We start from the raw sequence: 20,017 nt of genomic DNA, 5'->3' as shown, positions 1-20,017 counted from the left end.
TCGCAACAATAGTATGAACACTGACGAGAGACAGCGTGCATGCACAGTCTCGGTGATAGCTTAGCATTCCATGCTAGGCAGTGAATGTTACGTGAAATAACGCACACTGACATGCTGGAAGAAGACTGCCAAGAATGGATGCTCCAAAACAGGAGGAAAAGGATCCGTCCGCCTTGCGGTGAAGTGACCTGGTGGACTGCAGGAGCCAGAAGGCTGTCGAGGAGAAGAATACTGCCTGGCAAGGAATAGTAAGTATTGATTTTTTTTTCTAATGACGGAATCCCTTTAAAGTGAATCCCCATTGTTGAACACCATTTCAATTTTGTAATCTAAATTGGTCCGAAATTCTGTACAGTTTAATATCTTGGTATACCATCATAGCATTCGGAGCGGTTCTTCTGCTCAGAATCTTCTGCATGTTCATAGAGCTGATTGATAAAATTTTGGCAGCCTGTAACTACCACAAGATGGAACTTGAGAGCATGATGTATACAAAATAAAATAGTAAGCTCCTAACCGCCACCTAGTGGTTACTGCACATAGAGTTTTGATTTTTAACTATGTTTTTCCCATTTTCTAAAACAATGGTATGTCAATAGCATACAGTATGTCATGACTTTATGATCCTGAGAATGAAGGGGACGCTGGTTAAACAATTTGTCCGCCCCAGGGTATTTTTTCCTGCACAGGAGCTCTACTCTACTGTGCCGCTGGCTTCTTTCTTTTGAATGTGGACGCTGTGGTGAAGAAAAAAACAACACAAAGTCTCCTTCATTCTCAAGATCGGTTTCAGTTACAGAGGTCGGACATCCACCAATCATAAAGTGATCCCATACTCCAACAATATGCCTTCATTTTATGTCATGGGGGGAAAAAACTGCATGTCTATGTAGGGGATTTTGAGCTAATTTTTAGAAAAAAACTGAGCCCCAACTGTGATAAAGATACACTACCTAAAAATGACTTGATGTAAAAATCTTCCTTAAAGGGTATTCCTGTTCCAACAACTTATCTATGAATAGGGGATAGCTAGCTGATCAATGTGGGTCTGACCACTTGGATCCCACTGATCACCAGAACATGGGGCCCGAGTCAGGCGCTCGGCAATCTCCGGCATCTCTGATTGAAATGAATGAAACTCAGTGCGCCTGCCTGACCTGCATTCCTTTCCTTCGCGGACTGATTAGGCTTCCCGGTCTCTTGATCAGTGGGGGTCCCAGAGGTTTGACGACCACTGATCAGCTAGTTATTCCCTATCCTGTGGATGGGGGATAACTTGTTGGAACCTGAATACCCCTTTAAAGTTTCATTAAGTACACAACATATAATTATCTTAGTCATTTAGGTGTCTGAGATATGGTTATTGGTTTGACAGGGTCCTCATATTGTAGCTGCAATACCAAACACTGTCCATAGGCAGCACTGTTTCTGGAAAAAAAAACAGACCTTTTTTTTTTATTTTGTACAAATATTTTTACATTTTGGTTTAGTAGGTACATTAGTAGGACAAACATCTTACAAAGTAGAATAAAACTATGATATATCTATTTATATTTTACATGCAGGGAAACGTACTTGTTGCCATACTCACTGTCTTCCTGCTTTACATGTTTGTAGTAAAAGGCTTGTATACTGCTCTCTATTGGTCACATAAGGTAGTGATTTATAACAAAGCTTCTTGCATTTTAATATTAAGTGGTATTTGCTTCATTATCTGAAAAATGAGTATGTTAATAGTAAATCAATCTGTGCTGCTGTCAGGTTTCATGCCAACCTTTTTACTTCAATCGTGGGCACAAAAAGCAAGTCTTTTTGGGTATACTTTTTGGTAGTACAGTAATAATCTTAATAATCTTTATATAGCGCCAACATATTCCGCAGCGCTTATAAAAACAAGGGAATACAGAATAACAAAAGTACAAAAATGCAAAAACCACAGTTACATAGTAATCAGTTGATGGAAACAGTAGGGGTGAGGGTCCTGCTCCAACGAGCTTACATACTACAAATAATGGGGTGATACAGAAGTTATAGGGGCTGGGGATGTGCACGGTATGGCAAGGTGGAGAGTGAAGAATGCTATACACACAGACAATGGTCAGACTTAAGCCATGTGGTGGCTGAATTGGTATGTCTGCAGGGGGCGGTTGATTGCGGCTAGCAGGGATTGCAGTCAATAGGTCAGGGAGCATGTTATCAGGCGGAATACAGAGTGGTTAAGTTTAGGGGATATGGTACGCCTCCCTGAAGAAGTGTGTTTTTAGAGCACGCCTGAAGTGGTGTGTGTCAGGGATTGCCTGGATAGTTTGGGTAGTGCGTTCCAGAGGACTGGTGCTGCTCTGGAGAAGTCTTGGAGGCGGGAATGAGAGGTGCGAATTAAAGGGGCACTCAGTCTGATTTCATTAGCGGAGCAGAGAGAGCAGGCTGGGTGGTGGATTGAGATGAGGGAAGCAATATAGGCCGGCACAGTGCTGTGGAGAGCTTTGTGGATGAAAGTAGTGAGTTTGAATTGAATTTAGTATTTGATGGGCAGCCAGTGCAGTGACTGGCACAGGGCAGAGGCATCCAAGTAGCGGCTGGACAGGAAGGTGAGCATGGCTGCTGCATTTAGGATGGATTGGAGAGGGCAGAGCCTGGCGCGGGGGAGGCTGATCAGCAGCGAGTTGCAGTAACCGAGCCGAGACAGGATGAGGGCAACAGTGAGTGTTTTTAGCATCTCTGCAGTGAAAAGAGCGGATTCTTATGATGTTCTTGACTTGCAGCTGACATGTTCAGGCCAGAGATTGAATATAGGGGGTAAAGGAGAGATTACAGTCAACGCAGGTGTGCTATCTGGGAGTTATGGTGGTGCCACATACTGAGATAGAGATGTCAGGATGAGGTCGGTTAGTAGAGGGCGGGAACACCAGTAGTTCAGTTTTTGAGAGGTTCAGTTTTAAGTTTGAGAAAAAGGGAGGACATAGTGTTAGAGACAGCGGACAGACAGTCGGTGATGTTTTGGAAGAAAGGTGCAGAGATGTCATGGGAAGAGGTGTATAGCTGGGTGTTGTCAGCGTAGAGGTGGAATTGGAGGACAAATCTCCGGATGGTTTGTCCAATAGGGGCAGTGGAGATAGAGAAGAGGAGGGGGCCGAGGAGCGAGCCCTGGGGAATCCCAACAGCAAGGGGAAGTGGAGGGGAGGTGGAGCCAGAAAAGGAGACGCTGAAGGAGCAGTCAGATAGGTAGGAGGAGAACCAGGAGAGAGCAGTGTCCTTTAGGCCAATGGAGCGAAGCATACTGAGCAGAAGTTTGTGGTCAACTGTGTCAAATGCTGCGGAGAGATCGAGGAGGATCAGTAAGGAGCAGTTACCCCTCAATTTGGCTGTCAGGAGGTTATTTGACACATTTGTAAGGGCGCATTCCGTTGAGTGTTGGGGGCAGAGGCCGGACTGTAGGGGGTCAAGAAGAGAGTTTTCTTATAGATAGCTTATAAGGCGGAAGTAAACCAGGGGTTCTAGTAGATTAAACATGAAGGGGAGATTTGAGATGGGTCAGTAGTTGGCAGCATCAGTCGAGTCAAGAGTCAGTTTCTTTAGCAGTGGGGATATGATGGAATGTTTGAAAAAGGAGCGGAAAATGCCAGAAGTCAGAGAGAGGTTTAATATAGTGGTGAGATAGGAGATAACCACTGGGGAAATAGACCTGAGGAGGTGTGAGGAAAAAGGGTTGCTAGCGCAGTGGTGGGGCGAACAGGAGAAAGCAATCTTAAGGCTTCTTCCTCTGTCGTTGGTCTGAGTACAGAGAGTAAGCAGGAGCTAGATGCAGTACTGATGAGACTAGGGTTGGGGCTAGTCTGGAATTGGGAGGTTATTTCCTGACTGATGTCAGGAGTTGTTTATGGTTGTGAGATAGCGAGGGGATGAGAGAGGTGAAATAGAGTTATCTTGCCTGGTGGAGGGCTAGGTTGTAAATTCTGAGCATGAATTTGTAGTGGAGAAAGTCTGCTGACTTTTGTGACTTTCTCCACAGCTGTTCAGCATACCTAGAGGACCGCTGGATAAAGAGTGTTTTTGGCGTGAGCCAGGGTTGCCGAGGTCTGCATTAGATGGCTTGGGCCACGGGGGTGCCGCTTCATCCAGGGCCTGTTTGAGAGTGGTGTTGTAATGTGTGGCTGCCAGGTTGGGGCAGGAAAGGAGAGAGATGGGGGACAGAGAAGACTGTCGGGACTCAGCAAAGTTTTGGGTGTGAGTGGCCTGAAGGTTCCTGTATGTACGGTGGGTAGGAGGGTCTGGAAAGATGCTGGGGAGCTTGACAGAGAAAGTATTGTCCTATGTTATAAATGGCACCCTTCGTTACACTTAATTATTAATATATGAAGTGCAAAGTTAGAGGAACTATATGCTTGTTCACAGGTTATGGAATTTTGTGATTTTAGATAAGATTATATGATAACCAGGGGTGCTCCTAGCTTTTCTGCTGCCTGAGGTGAATATCAAAACGGTGCCCCTACCTACATCATAGCGTGGCTATGGGGAGTAAAGGACAGATAACAGAAAGAAAAAACACTAAAATGGCCCATTTACACTGGGCCATATTGTTGGGCCATGTGCTGTGTCTTCCACTGACAGCACATGGCCCCATAATAGCCTATGATGATATTTGGGCAAAGAATTTTTCACATGTGCCAACATTTCTCGGGTACAACATGCATACACAGTCATGTAAATCTTTTATGTTCGCACATTGTGGAAATCTATTTCATATAAGTGTATAGGATTTATAAAAATACTGATCACATGCTGCACAAAATCTGCAGTGCATTATTTTCTTGCAAATAACATAAACACCTACCTGAACTTACTATATTATGTCTATATAGATTTATATGTGCACCTTCAGAATCATAGGCATGGTGTATTAGATGAAGGCCCAGTGCATAAATACAGAATGATAAAGAAGTTGATATAATAAATACAGCCCCATAACTAAGCTCATAACATAACTACAGCACCAGGACCAAGCTCATAACATAAATACAGCATCAGGACAAAGTACATAACATAAATGCAGATCCAGAACCAGACTCACTACATAAATACAGCACCAGAATCAGGCTCAGTGTTTCAATATACAGCTGGACAATGAGGGCCTGTGGACACCGGGAGCTTTTATGCCTTATTTATCGATTGAAGGGTCAAAACAAGATGCGAACTAGCCCTACCTGTTGACAGAAAATACACAAAAAGAAAGACACAGGTAGCTGGTAGGGTATTATAATCCTATTTAATTATAATTCGCCACCAAAGCAGTAATTGCCTAATTTTCACTCCCCCAAAATTAAAACCTAGCTTTTACTTCTTGCGTACTTAGGTTTGGTTCACATTTTGGTTTAGCTCTCCGCTGAGCTTTCCAGCCATTAAGGGCATATGTTTGATTAGCCTAAAACAGTATTCCAAAATATCCCACAGTGGATCCATTCACTTTAATAAGGCAAGCTATATTCAAAGGTCCAAAGGGACTCTGACTTGCTTTCCGCTGGTTTCCGTCTTTGCTCTACGATGTTATTGTGTCCTCCAAAACAGATTTAACCCAACAGAAGGCCGGTGAAGCGGAGACCCCCTTGGAACTTTTACCTCGTTACAGTGATTGGGTCTGCTGTGGGATAGGTTTGAACACTGTTTTAGAGCAATCAAATGTATCATGCTGCTGAAAAGCTCAACAGAGTGCTAAAACAAGATGTGAACTGAGCCGTCTATAACTAAAGAACAACTAGCCCAATTTCTTTGTTTTTTAAATAGCAGGCACTGGTAATAATGATAAGATGGTGAGAATGAGAATGGTGGCATTGGAGCCGTAGGGGTCTGGGGCTGCTTAGTATAGCTCATTTTATCCGTTTTTCTGATTGCTTGCTAGTTGCTACTAATTTTTTTTCTTAAGTCAGAAACCCCTTTAATACTTTAAATCACAGTAGCTACAAATGGTGGTGTTGCAGTAAAGACACCAGTTGGGTGCTTTCACACAGGCACCATTCGCCTGCATTGCGCACCGCAAGATGTGGTAAATTCTGCAGCCTTCCTTCAGCATGATGCGGAATTAAAAATGGCTTAATTCTGCCATCAACTCTGCATCAGGTGGCTCTGTGGGTTTTGTAGCAGCATTCCACGGTACTCTAAGATGCTTTTCCTGCATAATGCAGGCTAATTCCACTTGTGTGAAAGCACCCTAATTTTATGTTTACACTTGGCAGAAAAGCTTTAGAAAACGATTACTAACATTCCTTTTTTCACTTTGTCATTATGGGGTACTGAGTGCAGAATGATGGGGAATTTTTTTTAAATTTGCACAAGGCCATATATCAGCAGACGCAAAGATTTTCTATACACTGACTGCCGATCTGAGATCAATGTGAGTGCAGGAGAAGTGATCAGATCCTTTCGCACAGCTAAGAAGATATCCAAAAAGCCCAATTACTAGAGAAGCTGAATGCCTAAGAACAGGCAGTGGATTGCAGAGGGGCTGCACTTCACATATGATTTACAGTGGTAAAATAAAGAAAAAAAATAATGGAAATATATTACAAGATTGATGAGACACACACAGGCTATTAGATGAGCATTGGTTTTCTGAAAAGTTAGTGTCCTTTTAAGTATGGTTTGGGCGTCTTTCTAGAATATTACAAATTATTTAATTGATTATGATAAATATATATGATCCATTGTTTTATTCTGATTGCCATATTATGGGTTAGAAAGGATTGAAGGATTCCGTAGAAAAGGCTTGTTCGGAATAAATTATGACAGCATTATTATCCTCCATGTGACCTTGTTTTATTATGCTTGTTTCCCCTTTTCATTTATTTAGTGGAAACTTTTGGTATTGACTGACTATATAGCAAAATGAATAAGCATGAAAAATGTACAAAATTCTGTGAAGCATTTGATACAAATTTCAAAGAAAACTGTCATTGATTTCAGTAGCCCTTTACTTAGAGTGTTGTGTCAGAGAAATTTCTGAGTAATGTCAAAAGGTTTCAGGCACTACATGTTCCTATAGGTGTATATAGTATGCTAAAAGCTAATTTTGATTGAATTTGTTCTTGCATACCCACGCCACGCTTTCAGATTACTTTTCAGAATAAGCTGCTATGTGCGTTCACATGAGAACTAACACTATTTTTAGCCTTTAAAAACTGCATTTTTCATCAATTTTCCCCTCTGCAGGTTGTACCTCTTACCTCCAATTTTCCATGAGCTGGAGGCTGCTGCTATGATGGTTTCCACACACTGTACACAAAGAAAACCACAGATTCTGCTCACTAACTCTCTATGAGAAATAATATCAGCAGACAGGACAGAGTACTGCAGTACTGAGCAGTGTAGATGTGATTTTAGTAGCTGTAAACAACCTATCAGTTAGTGGCTGCAGCCATTTCTGTGTGAGTTTGTCTCCTTCTATCTTTCTCTCTCCTTTACCCTTTCTGTCTTCTCCATGGACATCTATTGGCAGTATGAGACAACACTCACCTCCCTTTCCTGTTGTTTTGTCTTGTTACCTTTGTAACTATAGACAGCCTTTATTTGACAACAGGCTCTATTCAAAGTGTATGGCACTGAAAGAACAGCTGAGCACATGGTCAAATGTCATTCTAGTCAAACTCCACCTACCTGTGTTCCTGTGGTCCCTCTTTCTAGCTACTGGTGGGGGTCAGTGAGATAGCTTTATTATTTGTGTCTGTATGATTATGCCAATACCAAATTCAGATTTTTTTTTTGTTTTCTGTCATGTTTTATTACTTTTACAAAGCAAAAAACGTAAAAATTGCTTTTGTCACCACATTTTGAGACCCATAACATTGACATTTTTGTCAATAGAGCTGTATGAAAGCTTGTTTTTTTTTGAGGGGGGAGCTTTAGTCTATATTGGTGCCATTTTGGCGTACATACAACTTTTTAATGAGCAGTTCTGGTATTTTTTTTTTATAATGTACTATTTTAACAGATTGGATTGTTAGGATGTAGCGATAGAAATTATGCTTTTTATTGTTTTTATACAGGGTTATCACAAATGATCTAACCCTTTTCCAATTTACTGCATCAAAATACACAGTTATTGCAAATGATCTTTGCAATTTGAAACTTTCATAACTCCCATTTAATAAATTTTACATAAATGGAAGCATAAACTCAAAAATTCTCGTTTAGCAAAACTTTGTAACAGTATGGCTGCCTGCACATGGCTGGATTTGCATCGTGGATTCCGGAGCCGGTGTCCACATCCTGATTCCGCAGGAAATATGTGCCAAAGCATGCTATGGAAAACTGCTTTTTCCTGGCCACAGGCGGAAATCAATTGCGATTTTCCGCTCGCAGGGTAAAAGAATCGTAGAATGCTCTATTTTAAGATGGATTCTGCCCGGACAGCTTCCTTTGAAGTCAATGGAAGCTGTCCGACCCGTGGACCTTCCTCAATCATTACAGAAAGGTCGCGGGATCCGTGTCATCGCCTAGCGATGGCAGATCATTGTCTGTACTGCGCATGTGGCCCGGCCAGTACGTCCGCAGTACAGAAATGAAGAATTCGGACAGGTATGCAGGGGTAACCGGGCGGGCACCGGGTCGAATTCCACTGCGGGATGGGCAACCAGAACAGTCTTACTGTTAGACAGTTTTGCTAAATGAGGTCCAAAAAGTTTTATTCTGCTGTGGTCATCTCTGGTGGTTTTTTGAGACAATGGCTGAAAACGAAGATAGGAGAGCAAATTGTAACCCTAATTGTGACGTCTATCAGTATGTTATTAGTGCGCAACGTCATTTGCAAACAAAATTTTGTGAAGATCCACCCAGCGGGTGCACAATTCTTTAGTGGTACTCCAATTTTAAGGAAAAGAGTAAGCGAAAACCATCCGGCAGTCCACCAGTAAGTGGGGAAAAAGTGGAGTGTGCATCTGCAAGTGTCACACAAGGTCCTCAGAAATCCACCATCAGAGCAAGCAGAGAATTTTTACATCCCGCAGCCCATCTTGTGGAAGATTCTGCACAAATATTTGGATGTTATCCCTACTGATTGCAATACTTAAAGGCACTGAAACAGGACAACAAAGCGAGAGGACGTTCTTTCTGTGAGAGTATACAAACGCTAATGGAAACCAATGACTTCACAGCATCTCTCGTATTTAGTGCTGAAGCCGCTTTCAACCTTTCAGGCACAGTTAACAGGAATAATGTCAAAATCTGGCAGAAAGAAAAACCCAAGTGTCTACATGAAGCATACCTGCAACTCCCCCAGGGAAAATGTGTTTTGCGCTATAACCCGTAGGAAAGTGTACGGCCCCTTCTTTTTCCATGAGGAAACAATCATGGGGATTTTGTACCTGGACGCTACAGATATGGCCTCTGATGCTCCTGGAACAGGAAATCCCAGGTTTCATCTTCCAACAGGATGGCACACCCTCCCATTTTCACAATGAAGTCAAAGTGAGCTCAATAGGCGGCTACTAGAGATGGGCGAGTACTAAAATGCTCGGGTGCTCATAATTCGAGTCGAGCTTTACGTAATATTTGAGAGCTCTATTCGAGTAACGAATCTCATCGAAGTCAATGGGAGACTCGAGCATTTTTGTATTGTACCCGCCGGGTGCCAAGCTTTTTTTTCTTTTCTTATTCTCTCTCTCTTTCTCTCCCTCTCGCTCTATCAGCCAGCCAGCCAGCCACATACTGCTGTGGACGTGCGCATGCTGGCACGTCACAGCAGGAAGTGGTAATGCGGGGAGAGGTCGAACATGGCGTTGTACTCGCTTGAGTAACAAGCACCATCGAGTACGCTAATACTCGAATGAGCATCAAGCTCGGACGAGCATGTTTGCTCAACTCTAGCGGCTACCAAACAGATGACTTGGTCACACAGGTTGTTACAATAGTGAACTTCTTCCTGGGCCTCCACGATCCATGGACCTAAGGATATAAGGTGTACGGCAGGAACTTGGCTACAGGCTCGAAGTGTGTTGAGTGACAAAGCGGGCTCACATTGATCACCTCTGATGTGGAAACCATTTTTGATGTTCTGCAACAAAACTTTTTGAGTTTCTGTTTCCATTGATATTAAATTTATGTATCTGGGTGTCATTAAACGTGAGTTATGAGTGTTTCAAATCATGAAGATCATTTGTAATAACCCTTTATTTTGATGCAATAAATTGGAAAAGGGATTTTTGAGCTTTCGATTTTTAAACATTTTCTTAACTATTTTTTCACTTTTTGTAGTCTTACCTTAGCAGTTGATTGCTCATGTAATTATGTAAGCTAACAACCGCTGTGTACGGAGCAGACTCAGCTCCTGAGCTGGCTCCATACATTACCTGTGACATTGCCATTACATATATTTGGCATATATCGAGAAAGAGTTAAAGTGACCCTCTGGACCTGGAGAAACAAAGATAGCAAAATCGCTTCTCTAACTACCTAATACACATTGCACAGTATGCATCATTAGTGTACATTCACACGAGCGTGTGCATACATGGGTGCGCACAAAACCACGCATCTATTTAGAACCATTGGTTCCTTATGGTGTGTTCGCATGTCCGTGTTTTACAGGCGTGCAAATGCACGTACCTGCAAAAGATAGGACATGCGTGCAACATAGGTCTGTGCTGCACTTCAGTATTCCCCACGCGGAGTCCCCTTGTCACTGAATTTAATGAATGGCCGAGCGCTGCCTGTGATTGGCTGAGCATTGTGACCAATCACAGGCAGCGCTCAGCTGTCATTCATTGAATGGCTGAGAGCTGCCTTTGATTGGCTGAGCACTCAACCAATCAGATACAGCCCTTTTAGCAGGCGGGGATTTTAAATCCCCACCTGCTGAAACAAGCTCACAGCAGTGCAGGCAGAACCAGCAGAAGGATGCGCCTGAGCCCTGGCAGCAGCGGACAGGTGGACAGGTTTTTTTTATTTTTTACTACAGTTAGGAATGATTAAAGCCCTTCCCGGAAAATCACTGCAGCGGTTGCCAGCAACCTTTGTTTTCAATGGGCACAGACCTGCATTCATTTGTGTTCTTGCACGTACGTGGGTGCGTGGTTTTGTGCGCAGCTATGTACGCACACACTCGTGTGAATCCACCCTAGGACACTGATGTTGCTCATATGGACAGCACTGGTTATTCAAAGCATTTGTGGTGTCTTATGACTAAGCCAGATTCACAGAGGCATATTCGCACACGCACATGCAATACACGGACAATAGAACCATTCATTTCAATAGTCTATTTTCCTGCATATTTACGCACCAATATTCCCCATAGAAATCAATGGGGATGTACTAATGAGTACATAGTATGCTAAGAGATGCATGAAACACTGTGTAACAGTACAGTAAAAAGAACACATCTGGAACTCATTAGGCTATTTAGCCATTTCAAGCAGTGTGTATTTTTTTGCCGCACGCAAATGCACATGTACAATATAGTAGAATATGCTGATGCGCATGCAAAAACGCATTCCTTGTTCCTCAAAATCGTTGTACTGATGCGTGCACAAATACACATATGCTCTTGTGGATCCGACCTAATGATTCATATTCATGCACAGTGTGCGGCAGGTAGTCAGAGAAGCTGGTGAGGCCATGTTTGTTTCTGGGCCGGAGGTTCACTTTAAGGACCAAAATAATTTTTTTGCTTGTTACAAGTATTCCATCAATGTACTTTTTATGATCATTTTCATTTTTACACTTTTTCAAATCTCCATAACAAATGTGTGAAAGTATTGTATGGCCGTATAGGATCTTTCACACGGGACAGAATTACACCACAGGACGCAGCCAAATCCGCAGCTGCGGAGTTCCACATCAAAATCTGCAGATCATACTGCGGATTTTGATGTGGATTTGCAGACAGCCTTTAAGTCATTTTCAATTCTGCATCAAAATCCACAAGTAGTCTGCACGGATTTTGGTGCGCAATTTACCATGGTTTGCAGTGCTTTGTGTAGCCTATTTTGCCGCTGTGAAAGGTCTCTTATACATCACAGTGACCTCCCATTATAAGCTGTTTTTGTAACTCCCACAGTCTTCAGTGCAGCGGACATGTGCTGCCTGCTCTCTATTTTATGTCCTCCACTATGTGCACTATATATGAATCCCCGATCAGCTGATGGGCTTCAATCTTTGCAGTTTGAGCCCCATCTATCACACATCTGTGGCATATACTGTTAAAATATCTTTCATAAAAAGGAACGTAGGATAGCTTCTCCTTATCTGTCAGAGGGACCGTTCTATGGAAATGGAGTTGTCCTAACCAGACTTCCTCTTTAGGGCTAAAGGCCCATTTACACCAGCCAATGATCGCTAAAAAATTGCTAATCGGCGATCGTTTTAGCGATCATCAGCGCGTCTAAACACGCGCCTATCGTGCACTTTTCGGGCGCTGCTAGCTGATCATTAAGTTCAGTCCAACCTCAAAATCGTCCTTCAGCCTTAGCAGAAGTTCTCCACGGGGAGTGCTGATAGCATTGTTTCCCCGTGGAGAACAAAGGATCTGAGCGCAGATAAGAGCCCTTGGGCTATTAACTGCTTTCAGCTACGGCTTCATTTGCACACTTGATTGCTATTAAGTAGATGAGTAGCTACTTAAGGCCCATTTAAACGCAACGATTATCGCTCAAAATTCGCTCAAAAACAGTTTTTTGAACGATAATTGTTGTGTGTAACTGCACTGACATCGTGCAGTTTTCGTTAAGCCGTCGCTCATCGTTGTCTTTCAGCGTGCTGCAAGACAACGATGAGCCTTATCAGGAATTCACAGCGGGATACAGCTGATAATATTTTTTCAGCTGTATCTTGCTCCTTGATGACAGCTGAGTATGAGGAACAGAGCGGTCCAGCTCTGTTCTCCATACCCGGCACGGAGCGCTCAAATGTATAACAGCAGAAGACAGCTGGATGCAGAAGGCAAGCAGGGACACCCCGCTTGTCTTCTGCATCCTCCGCTCTGAGCGCTCCATTTTATAACAGCCGAGCGCTTGGAGCGGGGAACAGCTGGATGCAGAAGACAAGCGAGGACAACCTCCACTGGCAGCTCATCTTGAGCGATCAATTCGGGCTGCCAATGACACATACATGGGCATACATGTACAAAATATACAGTAAAATATGCGCAGATGCACGCAAAAATGCAATGCCCATTGTGCAAACATGCAGCACAAAGGCACACGTAAATAACCTTACCCCTCATGTGAAGCCAGCTTTAATAGAATGCAATTGTGGCAAGATTTCTTGTGCTATACACCATCATCTAAAGAGTTCTAATAAGCTGATGTGTTTTAGGTGGTTGTCAAGACACGGACAGAGTATCAATCGGAACAAAAGAACAAGAAAATTAGAGTGCCAAAAATTGCAGAGTTCACTGTCAGCTTCACGGATGGGGTGACCGAGAGGTTAAAGGTATTGTATCTGTACTCTTCTCTTATTACCTTCCTTCAAATGGTTTGCCAGGCACAGATGATGAAAAAAATATTATTTTTTCTTCTTCTAAACTTCAACAAGTTTGTATATTTTTGTAGTTACTGTGGAAAAACATCCCCTATCATTTTCACTGTGCAGAAACATGCTTGATTTATATGCTTTTGCCATATGATACAGTCTGGTATCAGTCCCCAAATCCACATAAGAGGTATGTGTGACATTTGTACCCGAGTTTACAGCCTCTAATGTCCCCTTGTGTTAAGAAGTTGATAAACAGTAAATACTAGGAAGGGTAGTATTGTAATTACATATTTGGATTCATTAGGTATCAATATAAGGCCTCCTTCCCACGAACGGATTTTCGCCGCGAATTATGTTACCCGCAGCTATTAGGTTCTATTGAACCTAATAGCTCAGGGCACTGCGGAATTCCACCGCGGAATTCCGCACCGTGAAATCTCCCGTCCTCACCCGCGGCATGCTCTATTTGCCGCGGGTGTACGTGCAGACGGCTTCCATTGCAGTCAATGGAAGCCGTCCGTTCACGCTATCTCCTGCTGTAGCACAGCGGAAGATAGCGTGAAAACGCTTCCCTGCCTACCACCGCCGCGTCATATGACGCGGCCGGCGCGTCACATGACACGGCCAGCCGCGTCATATGACGCGGTGGGCGTGTCATATGACGCGGCGGCGGTGGGCGGGGAAGCATCGTGCGTGACCCAGAACGACGGATCCGCTGGTAAGTATGGGGTCTGGGGGGCGCCGTGACGGGCTTCGCCGCGGAATATTCCGCGGCGAAACCCATCACGCTCGTGTGCAGCCGGCCTAATGGCTTCTGCACACTTGCGTTTTTCTTGTGCATTTTTTTCACGCGATATCGCAGCGTTTTTTTTAACTCGATTGTCAATGGGACTTTCTAATGTTAAAAACGCATCGCAAGTTTGTGGTTTGCAATTTTTGGACAATGTGTTTTTAACATTAGAAAGTCCCATTGACAATCGCGTGAAAAAAACGTGCCAGAAAAACGCAAGTGTGCAGGAGTCCTAACTATTATGGACATTTTTAACAAATAATGAGGCAGAGCATTCATTTGTACCAGATTCCTAACTAAGCAACAATGAATGTATTACAGAGTCACTTTGAAGTGAATCTTCAGCTGTTATCATCATCTTGTATTTAAGACCAAAATTCTGTTCTAATTAATTTCATCATATATTTTTAGTTATTGGAGATTGCTGATTCCTGATGAATTGTTCTAAACCCAAATACGTAAACCGTTTCAAAAGATAACATTCTGACCACTACTTGTGGTAGCTTAGAAATCTTTTGCGCACATACTCCTCAGGCTTCTTTCACACGAGCGCATATTGGCCCGTTTTTTTTCACGGCCGGCCAATATACGCTTCCATCTGGGACGTCGAAGCTCGTGAACGGGCGCACAGTTCTTACATTCGTGCGCCCGTTCACACGGCATGGGGCCTGGTGCATATGCACCGAGCTCACCATGCTGTCACCCGTTTCCCTTCCCTCCCCATCGCAGGCTCACCTCTTGTCTCCTCCCCGCTAGTTCTTTGCAATGGGAGGGGACGGGGTGGGGCGGAGCTAAGCGGAGGCCCACCCACCCCCTCCCATTGATGGCTTTGGACAAGGGGCGGGGAGAGGGTTGTAGCTTAGCTCCACCCACATCCCGCCCCTTGTCCATAGCCATCAATGGGAGGAGGCGGGAAGAGCCGACGTTTAGCTTCGCCCCCTTCCATTGTACAGAACGAGCAGGGAGGCCGTTGATATGGGCTCTCATAGGAGACCATGCAGCAGCAGACGTATTCCGGCCCAAAAGATATTTCCAGGACTATCTTTTGGGCACGACGTAAAAACGCCTGGCGATATATTGGCTTTGCTGGGCACTTTTACGTCTCAATAATACGCCCATGTGATCTGATGCATTGGAATCCAATACATCGGATCACAGCGCATATTGGCCGGCCGTGAAAAAGACCGGCCGATATGCGCTCGTGTGAAAGAAGCCTTAAAGGGATTTTCTCGGCACTTACAAGGAATCTGTCACCATCTTTTTGCAACCCTCACTGAGAGCAGAATAAGATAGTGACAGATGTGCAGATTACAGCGATATGTCTGCTGTATGTATCCATGCAGTAGTTTGGGTGAAACATGCATTTTATTAGTAGCGGCCACACACAGGACTAGTCTTCATTATTGATGAGCTGATTGGCAGCTGTCTCACTATACATCGTAATAGGCAGACAGCTGCCAATTAGAGACTGGCGGGTAGGGTGGACAGGGCTAGCTGCAACTCATGAACATAAAGGACTACTTCCTGTAGTTCTGCTATGTGTGGCCGCTACTAATGAAATGCATTAGTATGTATCTATGTATATATCTGTTCTCCCACAGATATGTACATAGATACATACAGCAGACATATCACTGCAATCAGCATGTCTGTCACTACCTTGTGCTGAACTCAAAGAAGGATGCAAAAAGATGGTGACAGAATCTCTTTAAAATTACATCACAATCACTCTGTCTTTCCTGGTTGCTGCTGGCCAAGACATTTGACTGCTGCAGTCAATCACTGCCCTCTGTTAGTGACCTTTTATAGCCAATGATTGGCGACAGTAGTCATATGTCCAGGTTAGCAACAAGCAGGAAGAACAAAGTAGTTGTGAAATTTTAAATCATGCGAAAGCCCCTTTAAGATTAAGTTTAGAGAAGTAGGCTTTAAATGGAAAGAATATGGCTGCAGGATCAGACTACATAAAGTTTGTACACTCATTGTCAAAGAAAAAAAATCAAGCACTTAGGAGTTGTTGGAATCGAGTGAAACTTTCTGTGTGTGATATAAGTGATTTCAATATCAGAGCCAAAGGATAAAACTGCACACTTGAAGGAAGGCTCTAGTACCCTGTTATACCACCTCTAGCTTGGATACAAGATGTGATACAGTGACATGGAGACTCTAGTACCTTGCTCTACCACCTCTTGCTTGGATACAAGATGTGATACAGGTGGGCATGGAGACATATCGATCTAAATTTAATGTAACTGAACCTCTAGATCATGCAAACTCGTAGGGTGTTGAAGTTGGTGTTCCAAATGGTCTCATGCATGTTCTTTTGGCAATAAATCTGGCAACCAGGCAAGCCACAGAAGTGTGACAATGTTGTGGGGACATTCCTATGACACCCTTTGTGTGGATCTGAGCATTATCATGCTGGAAAACGCCTCTTGGAAGCCGCCATGAGAGGCAACACATGAGGCAACAGGATGTCCTGAACTTATCACTGAGCTGTCATTGTCCCTCCTACCACTAGTAGGGGTGACCGAGTGTCATATGAGATGGCCCCCGAGACCATCATACTAGCAGTAGTTGCAATGTGCCCTTCACAGCAAGGGCATGATGGGGGCGTTCATCGCTAGGTCTTCAGACATGAACACGGCTGTCATCATTTCTCAAACTACACCTGAATTTGTTTCTGAAAACAACCTGGTTTCGCTCCGCAGCAGTCTAGTTTTGTCATTCACGACACCTCTGCAAACAAAGACTATAGTGAGTGGATGTCAAAGGCAGTAGTCATAATGAGCACCGCGAGACCAAATGTCGTTTCGCCAAGTGCCTAGAAAGGGTTCTAATAGACACAGGGGCTATAATGATGGTGCCCACTTGTCTCTGGATGACGGGCAATGAAACAATTAGAGCTGCTTGTGCTTGTCGAACAATCAGACAATCCTCTCTACAGGTGGTCTGTCAAGGGTGTCCTGAGCCTTGCATGCGTGCCGTTACACATCCACTGGTCCCAAGACCTCCTAACAGTCTGGACGGAACCGCCCATGTGGCAGCAGCTAGTTGATACGACTATCCAGCTTCTCACATTCCAATAATGCGCTTCTCTCAAGCTCTGTTAACTGAGTGAAAACTCTTCAATTGCATTGTAGAGACATGTTTAGTGGTCAACAAACTCTACACAAGCGGAAAAAGAGGTCTGTACACACAAATAGACTCTGAGAGCCTCTTTGCAGGCCAAGGGTGGAACCACTTTTAGGGCCTCAGATGGCAAGACTGCTCATCTAATCACACCATAATGCGATATCGGGATGTGATTTACGTCCCGATATTGCTCTCGCAATCCTTCTGAAGCCCTGAATGCGAGGCATTTTCGCAGGGAAACAGCCTCCCATCCCAGCAGGGCTGAAGGAATCTCCACAGCCACGGCAGGAGATAGTGATCTTCTCCCATTGACATCAATGGGGCCAGTGGCAGCAGCACCAGCCCCATTGAAGTCAATGGGAGATGATCGCGATCCTCTGCCACTGTTGTGACAGCAGTAGTATGGGACTCCCCCCGGTGAGGATTTGTGAAGGGGATGGGGGTGGCTAGAAATATAAGCCCTACCCCAAAAATAATCCCTAACCATATACACAGCTTGTATACAGCTGTGCGCTCCAAGCGGGGTATGCAGAAGACAAGCGGAGTCGCTTGTCTTTTGTATCCAGCTGTTCTCTGTTTAGAACGCTCAACTGTTCTACAGCTGAGCGCTCTGAGTGGGGTGTGCAGAACACAGCTGGAGCGCTGTGTTCTTCATACCCCGCTGTGTTCAGGGAGGCGGATACAGCTGAAACAATAGTATCAGCGGTATTCCGCTGTGAACTCCTGATAAGGCTGATAGTTTACTTTCAGCATGCTGAAAGAGAACGATCAGCGATTCGTTAACCAAAACTGCACCATGTTAGTGCAGTTAGACTAAACAATTCTCGCTCAAAGGACGGCTTTGAGCGAGAATCGTTGTGTCTAAATCAGCCTTTAGGTTCTTCTGTACTGTTCATTTATGTAGAGTTTGCTAAAAGGTCAGTGACCTTTTAAAGTTAGAAAAATTGTGTACAATACCATCCACCTCAGATTAAAAATGTCACGAGAGAAGAATGCGATTAGTAAATGAATACTGTCAGGCAATGGCTGGGCGACATTTTTCTCTGAACTAACAATGCAGACTAGGTAAATGTAGATAAAAGAGCGAGTCATTATTAGCCATTATCAGCGCTTGCTTTGTCATATTCTCCGTACTTTTTCTGTTTTGTTATACCTTTGTTCATCTCTCTTTGTACTGACTGTCACAACATTGTGCATATCATTCTTCGGAAGAGTGTTGCCAATCTTCTATTATCTACCATTATCTACAATTTTAAGGACTTCAATAAACCCAGAATTAGTAAATGGTTTCCTTTTTTCCCAAGGATACAAAGTGTAATGATGCTCAATGCATTATTTTTTTCTCCATCAAGTATGTTATAACTTGCTACTATTCAGTTATATTCAGACCATAATCTGATGTTCTCCTTCCGCTGCAAATTTACTTTGTAATCAAACAGTCTGGCAATTATACAGTCAAATGCTTAATGTAATTGAGTCATTACTGAAACTGTGTTTAGTGCAACGCTGCACTTTACAGGTCATTTCTTTTAAAGTTTAGCATTTCCGGATGACTCAGCTTTAAAGTTAGAATTTCCTTTTTTGTTGCTCAATAAAATAGTTGCACAATAATTCAATGATTGTAATTATGTCACAATTGCAGTTTAACACAGGACAAATTGGCAGTCAGTTCCCTGGAATTACAGAAGCTGTTATCTTGAAATTAAGACACAGCATTCCACTTAGCAAAAAAATAATAAATATATGGCCATTAGAGATGAGCGAACGTGTTCTTAACGAACACTTACGCACCCGAACACCGGCTTTTCCGAGGACTTCCGTGTTCGCGCGTAAGTATTCGGGGGGCGCCGGGGGGCGGGGAGAGGCGCGGCGGCGCGGGCGGCAGCAGCGGGGAACAGGGGGGAGCCCTCTCTCTCTCCCTCTCCCCCCCACTCCCCGCCGCAACCCCCCGCGCTGCCACGGCGACCCCCGAACTTCCCCGAACACGGAATTCCTTGCGAAGTTCGGTGTCCGGGCGAAAAGGGGCGGAGCCGAACACGTTCGCTCATCTCTAATGGCCATACATTTAACGGAAAAAAAAATCCCCATTAAATCTATGTCATAATTTGTAAAGGTATTAAAATTGTATTAGGCCAATTAGATTTGTTCTATGTGCTTCTTCTGAAAATAAATGCTGAACATCCTTTTCAGAAAAGGATTTGAAATATAGTGGTGATCATTAGGGCAGACATTGTTTTTGGACTTACCTTCTGTTACGTTGTCATTTGGCTGGCAGTTTGGACTGTGTAACTGTCCGTCCGTTTCATCTATTTTGTCATAGTCCAGCCAACCAATCACCTTTCCATCTAGTCTCTTGAGGATAAAGAAAAGAAGTGTTGCAGTGTGCCATCACAGTTGGCTGTTGGGAATACCTCAGCCAGTGCTTGTTCTGATTGGTTGCCTGGGAGGTAGTTCTCCTGATTGACCAATCAGAGATATCATTATTAGAGATGAGCAAGCTCGCTCATTTAAGACCGCCTGCAGACAGGGGGAAATTCCGCGACGGGATTTCCTGCGGAATTTCCACCCTTGGAAGCTGCCATAGGATTGCGTTAGCAAACGCAATCCTAGGCAGACGGCTGTGGTTTGTTCGTG

General features: G+C 43.8%; 1 protein-coding gene across 1 annotated transcript in view; it reads left to right on the top strand.

The window, feature by feature from the left end:
• Positions 1–20,017, top strand: part of NSG2 (neuronal vesicle trafficking associated 2) — a 97,310-nt gene that overhangs the window by 2,041 nt on the left and 75,252 nt on the right. Inside the window, exon 3 of the mRNA XM_066591272.1 lies at positions 13,300–13,416. Within this exon, the coding sequence (XP_066447369.1) occupies positions 13,300–13,416 (117 nt within the window). The remainder of the gene's footprint in view (positions 1–13,299; positions 13,417–20,017) is intronic.

Source organism: Eleutherodactylus coqui, chromosome 2 (assembly GCF_035609145.1).
Source record: "Eleutherodactylus coqui strain aEleCoq1 chromosome 2, aEleCoq1.hap1, whole genome shotgun sequence".
NCBI classification, from domain to species: Eukaryota; Metazoa; Chordata; class Amphibia; order Anura; family Eleutherodactylidae; genus Eleutherodactylus; species Eleutherodactylus coqui.
Note: the sequence above shows the minus strand (reverse complement) of the source record. Positions and strands in the feature narration are given on the sequence as shown.